The sequence below is a fragment of the Gopherus flavomarginatus genome, chromosome 9, assembly GCF_025201925.1.
Source record: "Gopherus flavomarginatus isolate rGopFla2 chromosome 9, rGopFla2.mat.asm, whole genome shotgun sequence".
Lineage (NCBI taxonomy): Eukaryota > Metazoa > Chordata > Testudines > Testudinidae > Gopherus > Gopherus flavomarginatus.
In genome coordinates, this window is record NC_066625.1 from 16485421 (window position 1) to 16504753 (window position 19333).

The 19333-nt window shown below is 42.0% G+C and overlaps 1 protein-coding gene across 5 annotated transcripts in view; it reads right to left on the reverse strand.

Annotated features, from left to right (window-relative positions):
- The window catches only part of VWA3A (von Willebrand factor A domain containing 3A), a 91749-nt gene that overhangs the window by 31461 nt on the left and 40955 nt on the right, over window positions 1-19333 (reverse strand). For all 5 annotated transcript variants that reach the window (XM_050966708.1, XM_050966706.1, XM_050966707.1 and 2 more), the window contains exons 17-26: window positions 13065-13184; window positions 12202-12276; window positions 11433-11577; window positions 10584-10779; window positions 9241-9311; window positions 4208-4366; window positions 2202-2292; window positions 1546-1656; window positions 912-1009; window positions 587-739 (exon numbers count right to left, since the gene is read on the reverse strand). In XM_050966708.1, coding sequence (XP_050822665.1) covers window positions 587-739; window positions 912-1009; window positions 1546-1656; window positions 2202-2292; window positions 4208-4366; window positions 9241-9311; window positions 10584-10779; window positions 11433-11577; window positions 12202-12276; window positions 13065-13184 — 1219 coding nt within the window. The remainder of the gene's footprint in view (window positions 1-586; window positions 740-911; window positions 1010-1545; window positions 1657-2201; window positions 2293-4207; window positions 4367-9240; window positions 9312-10583; window positions 10780-11432; window positions 11578-12201; window positions 12277-13064; window positions 13185-19333) is intronic.

Below are 19333 nucleotides of genomic sequence, written 5' to 3' on the forward strand. Positions count from 1 at the left end.
GGTCAAACGAGGGTGCATATGATAGAATTTGACTGGATACATTTATTTCTTGTATTTTTATGGTGTCTTTTGTTAGGTGACAGACCATTGATCAATACCTAAGGGTAAATTGCTGATTCCCTCAGATGGTTGAATTATCTGTACTTTACTTAATTATATGGAAATGTTTACAGCCTAAACCAAATCCATCAGCTTCTACTCACACACAACTCTTACTGATTTCAGTGGGAAATTTATTCGAGTCAGAACAGATAGATTTAGTTCATTATTTATTTTTCTTTTCAAATTGCAGGGGCAGAAGAGATCTTAATCTAGAACTTGTCTAGGGATATTAAGTGCATACATATATTCACACAGGTGTACTCTATATTACTCATAATAATTTTAAAATAATATACAACTTCTTATTAACAGATAGACCCATGTTTTTGTATACTGTGGGAAAGATAATAACCTAACCCATAGTGTAAGTTTAACACTGGTTTGGTACAATTAGAGACCAACTGGAACTGTGTTAAATGGATACAAAACCATGTTATGATATGCACCTCAAATACAAGGGTTCATGATAGCTGCATCAACTTACATTGATTTCCACACTGGGAAAAATGGTACAGTATTTTGCTGACACTTTCTTGTGCAAAGACTCCACCTTTTTCTTCTGGTGAACACAGTTGGGACCAAACATAATTCTGGGCAACTCTAACTTCAACTTTTTTATACTGTACTTGTTCAACCACTTTTAAGAGAAAAAACAGAGCACTCTGTTAACTTAACTAGATATATGACAGCAAATATTAAAACCACATGCAAAACTATATTTGTCTAAGTCACAAATATTCATTTTCAATGTTCATTTCTCTTAAGTGATCTAATAAAGATGGCGGTTACATTAATAAATAACTGAATACCTCTTTGCTTGAACATATTTCCTCTTCCTTTGGCAGTGTAGCAACAGGAACAGACCTCCTCATACTTTTTTTCTTTGGATACTTTCTGTAAACTGCACCTAGCCAGATCAGAAAAAAGTGAAATTAGACACTCTGGGTGAAATCGTGGCCATGTTTAAGTCAATGGGATCTTTTCTGTAGTTGGCATAATATATGTGCCTAAGATTCTCTAAAACACTTCGTATATAAAAAAATGTCACTTCCCGTTTAAACTTGTATTTGCTGTGGAGCACCGTGATCCGAACTTTTCCCCCTGGGCTCATACGACAAAGACAATACTATTGACTTTTAATATCTTTGAGCAGATGATTTCAAAGAACTTTACAAAAAGTGGGTAAATGTCATTCCATTCAGTGTACATATACTGAAATGATGTAGAGAGAAGTGATTTGGCCAAGATCATGCAGGAAATCAATAAAAGCATAAAATAAATCACTGGTTGTATCGTTCACCATTTGACAAACCATTTTCCATACATTTCTCCTATGTGTAAAAATCATTGTAAAAAGCTTGCTGGTTTTCAGTGAATTAATATCTAAATAGTTTTGTAAGTAAAAGGACAAATATTTAGCTGTCAGATGCTGAAAGCACTTACCCACATTTTTTCCTTTGTCAATATAAAATACTGAGAGGGAGATCTGTGACTGTTTTCTTGATTTATATTTCTTTTTCACAGAAGTCTGAGTCCATTCTTTTATCGGCTGAGCTACAATAGAAAAGTAAATATTGTATTGTTTCAGATAGGACAATCATGCCTGCTTTTGCAATGTTACTCCACTGTATTACTCATGTCAGAATTTTACATTGTCACAGATTGAAATACCTAAAAGATTTTACATATAGATAAAAATGGTAAATTATTATTAATTCACTCATGCTCTCCATATACAAGTGGGGATCATCAAGCTTAGACACTTACAAAGAGGTAAAATGAACAGATTTAGGAGTCTGAGGTTGAGAGATTAACACCATAATCATGGGGGAAGGCAAGTAACAATACATTTTACTCCTCACTGGCAGAAACTTCAAGAGATGACAGAATATGAATTTAGAACCAAATCAATTCTGATTTTCTAAACTAAAATAGCTTTACTTTGAAAACAATTGTCCTGTTTCCTAATTGTCATAGCTGTCTGGTTAAGAAGTGTATAATCAGGTTCTAGAAAGTATTTGTGAAGATAAACACACTTGTTCTAATCTAATTATTCCAGTGGCTTTCAATATAAAATAATGAACTTTATCTATACGTACGTGGTGGGATTTCTGCTTTGGCACTAGTTGGACGCCATGTCAGAGCTTTTAAGGCAGCATTTTTTCCCCCCTCATGATTGTCTTTGATATTCTAAAAGCACAGATAATGAGTGAATCCTCTAAACATTTCCTTTTGACTGTATCTTGTTACAGAATTCTCACACTCAATACACTACACCCTATTTTCTATCTCCCTTTTACTCTGGTACCAAGGACAAACTTGCAGATGAGTTTTAGCACAGGCTAATTTCCAGGAGCATCCCACCCCAACTAATTCACTATGCTGTATTTTCTCGTTGAACACCTGTTGGCTTCAACAGCAGGGTCAGTCTTTGTTATACCACTGAATATACAAGGGACATTCTGGAGCAAACAGCATAACAAACCTGATCAACTCTAGCTGACAAACCCTAACTACTGGATAAAGGGAACATTAAAGGATCACTAGACTTCTATGGAAAATTCTGTGAAGATTTTCACATCTCTAAGTATACAACAATGCTTCATATCATGTCTTGTATTATACATTTGTCCTGTATTTTTTATGGGATATTTGGTAAATACTGTCTTGGATAATTTATCATGGAACAATTGTCGAGATTATCCACTAAGACTATTCCAGCAAAGGGTCAGGAGGCAAAAAGTCCTGAATTCTAATCGTGGTTCTGATACTAACTCACTGTGTGGCCTTGGGAAAGCCACTTCTCTGCTTCAGTCTCATCTATAAAATGGAGAGAATGTATTGCAGTATTTCTCATAAGTTGCCACTCAAGGGACTGGCAAAACTGACTATTCAGATTTTTTTTTTTTTTTTTTAAAACAGAGGCAATGCAAAATTGTACTTGCTATATTTGTATATACTTTGGTGCAGTTTCCTAGGCCAGGAGGTTGCATTACAAGCGTGATCTCTTGTACCATCCTGCAGGTATCACTATGCCTACCTCACATGGTTGGTAAGAGGATTACTTACTAATAATGTTTATGTAGCTCTTAACATAAAGTGCTATATAATTGCTGAGTATTATTATGGTATTTTACCAAAAAGATATTCCCTAAAGTTTCCATCTTAAACCCTTTTCTTTTCTAAAGGGCAGCATCTGACCTCTCGTGTATTGTCACTCACTAAAACGATTACCATATATATTTGATCATAAGCCAGTTTGTTTATAAGACAAACCCCCACCCCGCAAGATGGATAAATAAAAATGGAAAATTTTTATGACTCATTCATAAGCCAACCCTATAATTCAGGGGTCAGTAAACTTTGGCTCCTGGGCCATCAGGATAAGCTGCTGGCGGGCCAAGATGGTTTGTTTACCTTGAGCGTCCGCAGACACAGAGGTAAACCTAAGTGAACAAAGTGTCCCAGCACACCAGCTGCTTACCCTGATTGGCCGGGAGAGCAACTGGTGGGGAAATTTTTTTTTTGGGGGGAGAAGCTCGAGTTCAGGGGAGTAACCCCTGTGACCACCTCCCACATGACCCTACCCCTAGCCCGGGACCCCTACACTCTTCCCATCCCATCCTTTTCCACCTTATCTGGGGAGGGCCACGAGAGGATGTGTCTGGCCTGGCTGGAGCTGGTCCAGTGGGCCAGACTGGGCGGAGCGGCTGCAGCACGTTCCAGAGGGCTGGGTCGGATGGCACAGCCACACCATGCTCCGGTGGGCCAGGCTGCATGGCCATAGCCTGCTCTGGAGGGCAGGGCTGAGCGGCACAGCTGCAGCCTGCCAGCCCCGGAGGTGCAGCTGCTTCGGAGGCTCAGGGCAGAGCAGTGTGGCCAGAAGCGGAGAGACTCTGTCCCCGCCTCTTCCCTTCTGGCTCTGCTGCTTCTCCTTGCTCTCTCTGTTGGGGGGAGGGGCTGTGTCCCACCTCTCCCTCTCTATACCCGTTCATAAGCTGACACCCCTTTTCTATGGTGCTTCCCTTTTTTACTAAAAAAATTTGGCTTATGAACAAGTATATACTGTATACCTTTAAAATACGGGTAATAAATGAAATCAAACCATTCTAGCCAGAGTGAGAGCTGTAGGTTTAGGAGGCAGCAATTTCTGTGCTCTAGTTCTTTTCCTTTTTAAGAGCATCTTTAAGTCTTCTTCTGGGATAAACTGATTAACCAACTGAGTTCCTGAACGTTGCTTTAAGGATTCCACCAGCAAGGCACACTGAAATGAAAATTCAGATTGTTGCTAAGGTTAACAGTTCCTTTGCAGGCAATTTAAGTATACATTTTAAACAGCCACCTTACTATTCCTTATTTGTAATACAGCATCACCGACCTGTCCTAGTTAGGATTGGAGCCCCACTGTGCTATGCACTGCACAAACACACAAAGAAAATTCCTGTCCTGAAGAGTACACAATCTGATTTAAAACGAGGCACAGACAAGTGGGTGTAACAAACAGGACTGAGTGGGATAGAGGACAAAGCCAACAACAAAATGTTTTACAGAGATTAGCTATGTGAACACTACGGGGTTAATTTAAAATGATACAAGCAATAAATAAGACATATATCATAAGACTCTCCTGAATATCTACCTGGTTTTTGTCAGTGGAATCTCCTTCCCTCTGCATTTGCCTGAGCAACAAAGATACCAGAAAACAATATACCTTCCTCAGGGTCTTCCATATATTAAAAACTCAGCTTTTAAACTGTACCTATATTACATGTGTGACAGCTTGGGACAACTGCATCTGCAACCTCCTCCACAGTACAGCCTACTCTAGGCTTCTTGGCTCCTCAGCCATCATATCTCTTGGGGGGAGACCCAGGTCTTTGTCCCTCCTAACTGTTTTTTTTCCAGGCTGCACAGTTCCTTGTCTATAGTGTGAGTTCCCTGGCAAGTCAGATGGTCTAAAGAGGCATGCATCTAGATTTTGTTTTCTCCTCAGAGGCTGTGAACATTTATAAGTTGCTACACAGACCTTTCTAAGCAAGCACATTTATTCTTAAGGAGAGAGCATTACAGGAAAAAAACATAGTAAAAACAATCAAATAACCTACATACAGAGGTTCCATGTTTCCTTAGTTGATGAGGTAGGTTTTCAATAAGGGGGGCAGATGATGAGGGATAGATTTTTGAACATTTACCTCAAGGTGTCTAATTTTAGCATTAGTCAGAAGAACCATTTCCAAGAGAAACAGGCACATCAAATGCATGACACTACGTTGAATGTAATTTGAGAACAAATCAAATGTCCATTTTTGTTGTATATAAATGATTCCATATTATATTAGCTTAGTTTACAAGTAAAACTGATGGCAATGCAAAATCAACCCAGGTAGGAAGAATACATTTTTTATTATTTGTATTACAGCCATGCCTAGATGCCCCATTCCACTAGGTACTGTACAAAGAATGAGCCAGTCCCCGGCACAAAGAGTTTACAATCTACATGTGCAATACGGACAAAGATGGGAGTGGAAACAGAGGCATAGAGAGATGGAGTGACTGGCCCATGGATCACACAGTAGGACAAAGGCAGAGAGGGGAATGAAACCCAAGCCTCCTGATTCCCAATCCCAGTGCCTTATCCACTAGACTGAACTACAACTTGATTAGACTACACAGCAGAGTTCTGACCATTTTGTGTATCTTCACCAGTAATAAAGATTCTGCAGGACAAATTATGTCCACAGTTATATTTACTATTTCCATTTGGGTTGTTGACAAATAATTAAGGGCATAATTTGGCTGCAGAATCTTTATTACTGACTCTCAAAGCTCAGGCTGAGTTTACAGAATTAGCAGATAAAAAGAGCATCCTTTTACTTATAAACTCATCATATTTGATATGGAATCATTGAAACACAAACATGGAACACCACAAGGCCAGTTTTATAGTTGCTTTCCAGAGCAGAACTCTATTTTTACTTTCAGGTATCAGAGGGGTAGCTGTGTTAGTCTGGATCTGTAAAAGCAGCAAAGAATCCTGTGGCACCTTATAGACGAACAGATGTTTTGGAGCATGAGCTTTCCTGGGTGAATACCCACTTCGTCAGACGCATGTAGTGGAAATGTCCAGGGGCAGGTATATATATATATATATATGCAGGCAAGCTAGAGATAACGAGGTTAGTTCAATCAGGGAGGATGAGGCCCTGTTCTAGCAGTTGAGGTGTGAAAACCAAGGGAGGAGAAACTGGTTTTGTAGTTGGCAAGCCATTCACAGTCTTTGTTTAATCCTGAGCTGATGGTGTCAAATTTGCAGATGAACTGAAGCTCAGCAGTTTCTCTTTGAAGTCTGGTCCTGAAGTTTTTTTTGCTGCAGGATGGCCACCTTAAGGTCTCCTATAGTGTGGCCAGGGAGGTTGAAGTGCTCCCCTACAGGTTTTTGTATATTGCCATTCCTAATATCTGATTTGTGTCCGTTTATCCTTTTCCGTAGCGACTGTCCAGTTTGGCCGATGTACATAGCAGAGGGGCATTGCTGGCATATGCATTGCTGCCTCATGGGGCCACAACCGTGGTACCCCCAACCCACCCAGCAACATCGTCAATCTATCCAACTACACATTCAACCCAGAAGAAAAAAGTCTGTCCTATTTCGGGGACCCTCCTTTTGCCCTGACACCCCCACCAACATGATACAGTTCTGCAGTGATCTGGAAGCCTACTTTCGCCGTCTCCGACTCAAAGAATACTTTCAGGACAACACTGAGCAGTGCACTGATACACAGGTACCCTCCCACCAACAGCACAAGAAGAAGAACTCCACATGGACTCCCCCTGAGGGTCGAAATGACAGTCTGGACCTATACATTGAATGCTTCTGCCAACGTGCACAGGCAGAAATTGTGGAAAAACAACATCGCTTGCCTCATAACCTAAGTCATGCAGAACGCAATGCCATCCACAGCCTCAGAAACCACTCTGACATTATCATCAAAGAGGCTGATAAAGGAGGTGCTGTTGTCATCATGAACAGGTTTGACTACCAAAAGGAGGCCGCCAGACAACTTTCCAACATCAAATTCTACAGGCCACTTCCCTCAGATCCCACTGAGGAATACACTAAGAAACTGCAACATCTACTCAGGGCATTCCCTACACTAACACCGGAACAAATCAACATATCCTTAGAGCCCCGACCAGGGTTATTCTATCTACTACCCAAGACCCACAAACCCGGAAATCCTGGACGCCCCATCATCTCGGGCATTGGCACTCTCACTGAAGGACTGTCTGGATATGTGGACTCCCTACTCAGACCCTATGCCATCAGCACTCCCAGCTATCTCCGTGACACCATTGATTTCCTGAGGAAACTACAATGCATTGGTGACCTTCCAGAAAACACCATCCTAGCCACCATGGACGTAGAGGCTCTCTACACGAACATCCCACACACAGATGGAATACAAGCTGTCAGGAACAGTATCCCTGATGATGCCACAGCACAACTGGCTGCTGAGCTCTGTGCCTTTATCCTCACACACAACTATTTCAAATTTGATGACAATATATATCTCCAGATCAGTGGCACCGCTATGGGCACCCGCATGGCCCCACAATATGCCAATATTTTTATGGTCGACCTGGAACAACGCTTCCTCAGCTCTCGTCCACTCACGCCCCTTCGCTACCTGCGCTACATTGAGGACATCTTCATCATCTGGACCCATGGGAAGGAGACTCTGGAAAAATTCCACTACGATTTCAACAGCTTCCACCCCACCATCAACCTCAGCCTGGACCAATCTACATGGGAGGTCCACTTCCTGGACACCACAGTGCAAATAAGTGATGGTCACATTAACTCCACCCTATACTGAAAACCTACCGATGGCTATGCCTACCTTCATGCCTCCAGCTTCCATCCCGGGCACATCATACGATCCATTGTCTACAGCCAAGCACTGAGGTACAATCGCATCTGCTCTAACCCCTCAGACAGAGACCAACACCTACAAAATCTCCACCAAGCATTCTCAAAACTACAATACCTGCACTAGGAAATAAGAAAACAGATCAACAGAGCCAGACGTGTACCCAGAAGCCTCCTACTGCAAGACAAACCCAAGAAAGAAACCAACAGGACTCCACTGGCCATCACATACAGTCCCCAGCTAAAACCCCTCCAACGCATCATCAGGGATTTACAACCCATCCTGGACAACGATCCCACACTTTCACAGGCCTTGGGTGGCAGGCCAGTCCTCGCCCACAGGCAACCTGCAAACCTGAAACATTTTCTCACCAGTAACTGCACACCGCACCATAGTAATTCTAGCTCAGGAACCAATCCATGCAACAAACCTCGATACCAACTCTGTCCACATATCTACACCAGCGACACCATCACAGGCCCTAACCAGATCAGCCATACCATCACCGGTTCATTCACCTGCACGTCCACCAATGTAATATATGCCATCATATGCCAGCAATGCCCCTCTGCTATGTACATCGGCCAAACTGGACAGTCGCTACAGAAAAGGATAAATGGACACAAATCAGATATTAGGAATGGCAATATACAAAAACCTGTAGGAGAACACTTCAACCTCCCTGGCCACACTATAGGAGACCTTAAGGTGGCCATCCTGCAGCAAAATAACTTCAGGACCAGACTTCAAAGAGAAACTGCTGAGCTTCAGTTCATCTGCAAATTTGACACCATCAGCTCAGGATTAAACAAAGACTGTGAATGGCTTGCCAACTACAAAACCAGTTTCTCCTCCCTTGGTTTTCACATTTCAACTGCTAGAACAGGGCCTCATCCTCCCTGATTGAACTAACCTCATTATCTCTAGCTTGCCTGCATATATATATATACCTGCCCCTGGACATTTCCACTACATGCGTCTGACGAAGTGCGTATTCACCCAGGAAAGCTCATGCTCCAAAACGTCTGTTCGTCTATAAGGTGCCACAGGATCCTTTGCTGCTATTTTTACTTTAAACATTATTTTATATCATCCTAAATCATGCACTATTTTGATTGTGTAGCTAATGCCAGAACATCATCAACTGAATAAATATTGTAGAGCTATTTTCTAAAGAAAATGTAAAATAGTATTTTTTAAAGCATACCTTTTGGGAGTAGTTGACTGCTTTTTCCATTTCAGATACAATAATACTGATATCATCACTTTCATAAATACCTGGTAATTAAACATATGTTTATCCATAGGTAACTATTTTAATGAAAGTATATTGCAACTGGCAGAGCATACAAAGAAATCAACAGAAAAAGAGAACAAAAAAGTAAAGTGTGTACTTCATAAGGGCTAGATATAATTTATCCCACACTTCATAATTAATTAAAAACTTCAAAATGTTTGTCTTTAGAAATGCCTATCCGGAGTTGACTTATGATTATATTAGTTTCTAATTAGTATATACTCGATCATAAGCCGGTTCGTTTATAAGCTGACCCCCCCACGATGGATAAGTAAAAATAGAAATTTTTTATAACCTGTTCATAAGCTGACCCTATAATTCAGGGATCAGCAAACTCTGGCTCCCAGGCCATCAGGATAAGCTGCTGGTGATGGAGATGGTTTGTTTACCTCAAGTGTCTGCAGGCACGGAAGTAAACCTAAGTAAACAAAGTGTCCAGGTGTGCAAGCTGCTTACCCTGACGGGCCAGGACAGCAACTGGTGGGGAAATTTTTTTGGAGGGAGAAGCTGGGGGTCAGAAGAGTAACCTCTATGACCACCCCTTCATGACCCTTACCCATAGCCAGGGACCCCCAAACTCTCCTCATCCCATCCCTTCCCACCTTATCTGGGTAGGATGTGTCTGGCCTGGCTGGAGCTGCTCCGGCAGGCTAGGCAGCGCGGCTGCAGCCTGCTTCGGCAGGCCAGACTGGGTGGCATGGCCGCAGCATGTTCCAGCGGGCTGGCCCGGATGGCACAGCCACAGAGTGCTCTGGTGGGCCAGGTGGCACGGCTGCAGCCTGCCAGCCCTGGAGCTACGGCTGCTTTGGAGGCTGGGGGGAGAGCAGCATGGCCAGAAGCGGAAAGACTTTGGCCCTGCCTCTTCCCTTCTGACTCTGCTGCCTCTCCTTGCTCCCTCTGTTGGGGGGAGGGGCTGTGTCCCACCTCTCCTTCTCTATACTCATTCATAAGTCAACACCCCTTCTCTGGTACTTCCCTTCTTTACTAAAAAAAATTCTGCTTATGAACGAGTATTTATGGTAGGTTCTAAAATACTAAAGTACAGAAATCCTACATCATTATTAAACTTTTATATTGCAGTAGCGCCTAGAAGCCTTAACTGGGATGAGTACTCTGTCTATTTCAGTGCCAGTATAATAGCTTCTCCTTTACACTGTGTTAAGATATTTATCTTAGGAAAGAGTTGCATGTAATAGTGCATTACAGACTTGCCCAGAGGAGGAATGTATTAAGATGAAAGTTAAAAAACACACCTGTTTCTCCAAACCAATGAAACCTTCCATTGGCAGCATGTGCTATTTCTCTAAACGTGCTGGCGGTTTCATTTGGACTGGCATAACGAGATGGAATAATGCCATTGGGGTCAAAACCATTTATACTGAACACACAGACATGAAGCTGCAAATCACAACCGCCACAGACATCAGCCACGTAAGTACTAACTGCATGCTACAAGACAAAAAGAAAGGCTACCACCATCAACTTCAGAAGAGTGACTATTTTATTGACCTGCAGGGCCAGCTGGTGTAAATCAATGTCATTTCACTGAAGTCACTGTATCCCTTCATACCCACTGAGGATCTGACCCTCAGAGCTTAACTTTAAGTAAATGTAATCTAGAATTAGTTACAGAACTGATGAGAGATATCTCCTTATAATTTAAATCCTCTTCTGTCTGGAGAAGGATGTGTGGCTTGGCTGAAGAGGGAGTGGACTGTTGTCTTCTCCTGCAGAAGGGGCAGGGCGGGGGGGGGGGGGTGTTGATGAGAATTTGCCAAATAGAGGCAGGAGTGGACAAGGAAGATCCTGCTGTCACTAGAAAAGGAATTTACGGTGTCAGTGAGTGTTGGGGGTGGGTCACAGAATAACATACAGAACCTTTTGAGATTCACCCAGCAATATTTCCTGCCTTGAATTATATAAGAATGAATAATTTCAGGAGGTGAAGTCACAGATCCTGGTTTGGTTGATGGGCTTACTTATATGAAAGACAAGTGTTCTATCACCAAACTACAGGAGGCAGCTGAAAAAAGTTTGAGATTAATTCTGAATAAGCGATAAATATTTACAAAGAATATGCAAAATTTTGTATCGATACCCACCATCTCCTGGTCAGGAACTCCAGTGGTAAGCAGATAAAGTCCTTGAGATACATGTTTGTCTTTATCTTTGAGGTCTACTTCCACTGCTCTTCTTAGAGCACTCATGAAATTTCTACTGCCTTTGCACTGCAGGCTCAACACCCACCTAGAAAGAGAGTTTTACTAATAATCAGAATGCAAAGAAGCAATAAAAGTTACTAAACCCACCATCTCAAACTAAAATCTCATGGTGATGCACTGGAATATAGAAATGGCTTTTGAATTATGACACTCAGCACAGTCCAATGATACAATGGCCCAAGTGGACTAGCCTAATTTTTGAACTGCAGCCACAGCAGCAAACTAGTCACTCTGAAAAGGGTCAAGGCACAGTTTTAAGGCAGAAGGATTATTAATGCACATTATGAAGGAACGCTGTAATATGAGATTCCATGTTAACTCATAATTCTACACATAATTCCATTCAGTTACATCTGTGCAGGTTTTCTGAAGACAATGGGACTGCATAGGGTCAATGAGGGCATAATTTGGCTTGCAGAGTGGTGCCAGTATATATACTTCTAAATGGAGCACATACGATATGGAAATAATTTCAACACACTAAATATTAAATGCTATCATGATGTTTTCACAAGCCATTTTTCAGAGTAGAACTACACAAACTATAGTACAGCACACCATACTAAACTTTAAATCTTCAAAATTGTTAACTTCTCTGGTTAAACTTGGTTCTGTTCATAAATATAAGCAAGTTATAATTTGATTGTACCTCCAGGCACTTTGTAAATTTTCTGGATTACAAGGAACCATTTCTGGTTTCCAAGACTTGATGTCACTTCCAAATCTTTGGAGAAGAAAAACAGCAGTTACATTTTCAAATTATAGCTCATAAGGGTACAATTCGTCATGCGTCTGACGAAATGGGTATTCACCCACGAAAGCTTATGCTCCAATACATCTGTTAGTCTTAAAGGTGCCACAGGACTCTCTTGCTTTTTACAGAGGCAGATTAACACAGCTACCCTCTGATAAAGGGTACAATGTAAATTCCTAGAAAAAATCTAGCATTACAGATGTTTGTCATCCGATATCAGTTTCTGTTTCAAACCGCTGAACATTTCACACCTACCTGTGTATTAAGGAATTTTAGCATTGTTGTATACTAGGAAAAATACTATTCAAAGTTCACACACTATTGTATTTATAACTCTTGTAAATTGCAAGAGGGATTTTGCAGTGGAGGGACCTGAGAAACCCAATTATTTTTAAAAATGTGATGTTTTGACACCTGAATTTTGCAACTGTTCTCAATACTATAATATGCACAGTATTTGTTATTTGAAATGTGCAAATCATGCAGCATAAATATCATAAAGTAGATGATGATCCTTAATTACCAGACTGGCCACTTTCAACTATTTAAAATAGCGATACAGGCAAATTAGGGTGGCTTTCATAGGCTATCACAAAAATATGTAATATATCATCTAAATCAGATAAGACATTGACAATCTTCAACAGCTAGTTAGTCACCTTTCATGTCATTTTTCTATTTAGCTACCAGTGTACTGCTTGCCCACAATGTGTTATAGGTAATTGTTTAAAGAAAAATATTTTTTATCAGTTACTTACGCTATAATATTGAAGAAATCCTTGTTTGACATTTGTTCTTCAAGTAAAAGTCGCAAGGAATGTTGGATATGAATGATGTACAAGGAATTTGTTACAGAGATATCAACAAGTATAACAACCCTAAACAAGGAACACATGCCTTAATTAAAAAAGACCCAAATCAAAGACAATATGTCTGTCTCTCTGTTTAGATATTTTAATCACTACTGAATTAATTAGTGCTCAAGTTTTGGCCTTAAAATCTATGAAGTAATAGATCTCTTCCATCCCCACCCCCGCAGTATTAGGGTAAAACAAAACACGCTTAGTATGGAATAAACAAGATAATGTTGCCCGCTTCTTATTTACAGTCACCCGAAAGTGAGAACAGGCATTCGCATGTTTTGTTTTTGAGTTATTTAACAAAAAAAATCTACATCTGTAAGTTGCACTATCATGATAAAGAGATCACACCACAGTACTTGTATGAGGTGAATTGAAAAATACTTTATTTATCTTTTTTACAGTGCAGATATTTGTAACCAAAAATAATATAAAATGAGCCCTGTACACTTTGTATTCTGTGTTGTAACTAAAATCAATATATTTGAAAATGTAGAAAAACATCAAAATATATTGATAATAAATTTCAATTGATATTCTATTATTGTTCAACAGTGCAATTAAAACTGCGATTAACCATGATTAATTTTTTTAATGGTTTGACATGCCGACTACAAAAGTGCCATGCGAATGCCTGTTCTCACTTTCGGGTGAATAAGAAGGAGGCAGAAGTATGTAAATATAAACAAACTTGTCTGTCTTAGCGATTGGCTGTGTAGGACTAAGTTGACTTGTAGGTTCCAAAGTTTTACATTGTTTTGTTTTTGAGTGCAGTTATGTAACAAAAAAGAAAAAAAAATCTACATTTGTAAGTTACCCTTTCATGATAAAGAGATTGAACTACAAAACTTGTATGAGGTGAATTGAAAAATACTATTTATTTTATCATTTTTACAGTGCAAATATTTATAATAAAAAATATAAAGTGAGCACTGTACACTTTAAAAGCAGCAGAGTCCTGTGGCACCTTATAGACTAAGGCCACGTCCACACTACAGACTAAAATCGAAATTAGTAAAATTGATTTTATAAAACAGGGTTTATAAAATCGATTTTACGCGTCCACACTAGGGCACATTACGTCGGTGATGTGCGTCCATGGTCCATCGATTTCCGGAGCGTTGCACTGTGGGTATCTATCCCATAGTTCCTGCAGTGTTCCCTGACCCTTGGAATTATGGGTTACTACCTCAGTGCCTGATGGGTCAAAAATCACTGTCGTGGGTGGTTCTGGGTACAGCCTCACCCCCTCCCTTCCTGAAAGCAGCAGACAGCCATTTCGCGCGTTTTTTACTGGGTGACGTGAGCAAACGCCATTTTACAGCAAGCATAGACCCTGGTCTGATCAGTACCCTGATCGTGGACATTGTAAACAGTTCACACATTCTCGTGCTGTCTATGCTGAACCATGAACAGCAAACGCAGGAGAGGAGGCTGCAGCTACGGCAGCGCGGCGACGAGAGTGATGAGGATCTGGAGACTGATTTCTCTGAAACTGCAGGCCCCTGCGCTTTGGAGCTCCTGATGGTAATGGGGGAGATTCTACCCATTGCTCACCGATTTTGGGCCCGGGAAACAAGCACAGACTGGTGGGACCGCATAGTTTTGCAGGTGTGGGACGATTTGCAGTGGCTGCGGAACTTTCGCATGCATAAGAGCACTTTCTTTGAACTTTGTGACTTGCTTTCCCCTGTCCTGAAACGCCATAATACCAGGATGAGAGCAGCCCTCACACTGGAGAAGTGAGTGGCAATAGCCCTCTGGAAGCTTGCAACGCCAGACAGCTACCGATCAGTCGGGAATCAATTTGGAGTGGGAAAATCTACTGTGGGGGCTGCTGTGTTGCAAGTAGCCAAAGCAATCATTAAGCTGCTGCTACGAAAGGCTGTGACTCTGGGAAACGTGCAGGTCATAGTGGATGGCTTTGCTGCAATGGGATTCCCTAACTGTGTGGGGGCCATAGATGGAACCCATATCCCTATCGTGGCACCGGAGCACCAGGGCACCCAGTACATAAACCGGAAGGGGTACTTTTCAATGGTGCTGCAAGCACTGGTGGATCACAAGGGACGTTTCACCAACATCCACGTGGGATGGCCAGGAAGGGTTCATGACGCTCGTGTCTTCAGAAGCACTACTCTGTTTAAATGGCTGCAGCAAGGGACTTACTTCCCAGACCAGAAAATTACAGTTGGGGATGTTGAAATGCCTGTAGTTATCCTGGGGGACCCAGCCTACCCCTTGATGCCATGGCTCATGAAGCCATACACAGGCAGCCTGGACAGTGGTCAGGAGTTGTTTAACTACAGGCTGAGCAAGTGCAGAATGGTGGTAGAATGTGCATTTGGGCGTCTCAAAGGTCACTGGAGAACTTTACTTACTCGCTCAGACCTCAGCCAAACCAATGTCCCCTTTGTTATTGCTGCTTGCTGTGTGCTCCACAATCTCTGTGAGAGTAAAGGGGAGACCTTTATGGAGGGGTGGGAGGCTGAGGCAAATCATCTGGCCGCTGATTACACGCAGCCAGACACCAGGGCAATTAGAAGATCACACCAGGAAGCGGTGTGCATCAGAGAAGCCTTGAAAACGAGTTTCCTCATGGGCCAGGGTACGGTGTGACTGCTGTGTTTCTTTCCCCTTCATGAACCTCCCCACCCCCCGTATTGACTCCTGCTGCAAGCAACCTACCCTCCACCCTTCCCTAACAGCTTGCTTATGGAAATAAAGTCATTCCCTGTAACCAACCCACCCTCCCACTTGCTTTGAATAGCATGTCATTATAAGAAGAGTAAGAGAAATAAAAAGGTACCCCGGGAGTGGTTTGGGAGGAGTATAGGAGGGAAGAAAAAGGCCATTAAGACATTTCAATGTAAATGACAGCCTTTTGGTTGGACTGTCCACGGGGGTGGAGTGGGCAGGTGCAGAAAGCCTTCCCCCACGCGTTCTTACACGTCTGGGCGTGGAAGATATGGGACATGGTGAGTACTGAGGGAGGTTAAACATGGGCTGGAGTGGCACTCTGTGACCCCGCAGCTCTTCCACCAGACTTCGGAGGATGTCAGTTTGATCGCGCAGCAGCTCCAGCGTTGCATCCCGCCACCGCTGATCTTCCTGCCACCACATCTCATCTCGAGCGTCCCTCCTGTCCTCACGTTCATTGGCAGCTTTCCTGTACTTTGCTACCACGTCTTTCCACTCCCCCAGATGAGCTCTTTCACTGCGGGTTACTGCCATGATTTCTGTGAACATCTCCTCCCGTGTCCTCTTCTTCCTCAGCCTCCTTATCTGACCTATCCTTCGGACTGGAGTAGGGAGGCTTGAAAAATGTGCAGCTGCATAAGTGGGGGAAAAGAGTGATAGAAGGATCATAAGAGATACATTTCACAGAACAATGGTTATACTCTTTCACAGTGAACTACACTATTCACCATACGTAGCATATGTCACTTCACTACAAGGTCGCCTTTGGATTCTTTTAGTATTTAGTGCTTGCGGCTGTGGTGTAACAGATCAACACAGACGCAGGTCCGGGGATTACAAATCAGCTTGCAGGCGGACATGATAAGGCATACATCTAATGGCAGTTAACCGTACAACCTCCTCCTTTCCCCCCACCCCTGGCTATTAGCAGGTAAAATTCATGCTGGGCAGCCAAACTGCTAAAAAGCACATCTTTTGCTTCTTTTCTTATGCCATCAGAAAGGTTAAGCAGTAGAGGAAATTGTGAATTTCCCCCTCCCCACTCTGCATGTTTGCTGTAATGGCAGGTCACTGAAACCTTACCCCCTCCCCCTTCCCCCTCCTCCCCTGGCAATTAGCAGCGAAAATTCCTGCTGCCCAAATGCTAAAAAGGTCAGCGCCATTAGAGACACCTCCCCGTAGTAATGGGCAGCTTTTTCCCTTCCCCCCGCATGGCTAACTGCAAGGGAAGGATTTCTTTTAAGCTGCAGGAAAGCATCACCGTAGGAATGGTCATCTCTGTCCCCTTAATAAAATATATTAACTTTTACCAGGTGACCATGAACGATATCACTCTCCTGAGGATTACAGACAGAGAAAAAGAAATTATGCTTCTTGAATGCCAGCAATCCCCGGGACCATATGCAGCTAGGCTTTGTCATGCAATGATACCCGATTACGTGCTCCAGGCATGGCGTGGTAAAGTTTCGTACCATGGTGGACGGAATAAGGCTGCCCTGCCCAGAAACCTTCTGAAAAGGCTTTTGGGGTACCTACAGGAGTGCTTCATAGAGATGTCCCTGGAGGATTTCCGCTCCATCCCCAGACATGTTAACAGACTTTTCCAGTAACTTTAATGCCAGCTAATGCATGCGAGCCCTCATGGCAAATCAATCATTAAAAAATGCTTGCTTTTAAACTATGTTTTATATTTAAAAAAGTACACTCACCAGAGGTCGCTTCCATGGCTTCATTGTCTGGGCTAGTGGCTTGGGAGGGCTGGGAGGGTAATTCTGTCTGGGTGAGAAAAAGCTCCTGGCTGTTGGGGAGAATGGACTGCTGTGTGCTCTCTGTAATCTCGTCCTCCTTTTCCTCCTCCTCATCTTCACCCTCTGCAGAATCGTCAGCAATGCTGAGATTATTACCCCCACCTCGGAATCCACAAACAAGGGGGGGCTTGTCGTGGCGCAGCCCCCTAAAATTGCATGCAGCTCCGCGTAGAAGCGGCATGTTTTTGGCCCAGATCCGGATCTGCCATTTGCTGCTTTGGCTTTCTGGTACGCTTGTCTGAGCTCCTTCACTTTAACTCTGCACTGCACCGAGTCCCTGCTATGGCCTCTCTGCCTCATGGCATTAGAAATTTTTTCAAAAGTTTTTTCATTTCGTCTACTGGAACGCAGTTCTGATAGCACAGAATCTTCTCCCCATACTGCGATCAGATCCAATAACTCCTGTGTGTTCCACGCTGGAGCTCTTTTCCTATTCTCAGGAGACTGCATTGTTACCTGTGCTGCTGAGAGCTTCACGCTGGCCAAACAGGAAATGCAATTCAAAAGTTCCAGGGGCTTTTCCTGTATACCTGGCCAGTGCAGTAGAGTTCCCTTACCTGTCCAGAGCGGCCACTGGTGCACTGTGGGATACCTCCCGAAGGCCATTAACTTCGATTTCCGTCCACACTAACCCTAAATCGATTTAGTAATATCGATTTTAGGGTTACTCCTTTCGTTTAGCTGGAGTATAGAAATCGATTTTAAGACCCCTTAAAATCAATTTTAAGTGCCCTGTAGTGTGGACGGGTACAGCGTTAAATCGATTTAACGCTGTTTAATTGATGTAACGCTGTAGTGTGGACCTGGCCTAACAGACGTATTGGAGCATGAGCTTTCGTGGGCGAATATCCACTTCGTCGGATGCACGTGTACACTTTGTATTCTATGTTGTAATAGAAATCAATATATTTGAAAACGTAGAAAAACATCCAAAATATTTAATAAATTTCAATTGGTATTTTATTGTTTAACAGTGCAATTAATTATGATTAATTTTTTTTTGAGTTAACCGCGATTAATTGACAGCGCTAGTATAACTTGTAATGCCGGCTACAAAAGTGCCATGAGAATGCCTTTTCTCACTTTCAAGTGCCATTATAAGCAAGCGGGCAGCATTATCTCCTGTAAATGTAAACAAACTTGTTTGTCTGAGCAATTAGCTGAACAAGAAGTAAGACTGAGTGGACTTATAGGGCCTAAAGTTTTAATTGTTACATATTGCACTCAAAAATAAAATAATTAAAAAAATATACATTTGTAAGTTGCACTTTCCCAATAAAGAGATCGCACTACAGTACTTGTATGAGGTGAACTGAAATATACTTTTATCTATCTTTTTTACAGTGCAAATATTTGTAATAAAAAATATAAATATCAAGTGAGCACTGTATGAGTTGTATTCTGTGTTTTAATAGAAATCAATATATTTGAAAATGTAGAAAAACATCCAAAATATTTAATAAATTTCAATTGGTATTCTATTGTTTAACAGTGTGATTAATCACAATTAATTTTTTTGAGTTAATTGCAAGTTAACTGCGATTAATCAGCAGCCCTTACACACACACACACCAAAATGACTGACCAAGTATTATCATTGTATCAACTACAATTGGTTAATAACATAGTAAAAACATTCCGATTGGTTAATAATTAAAT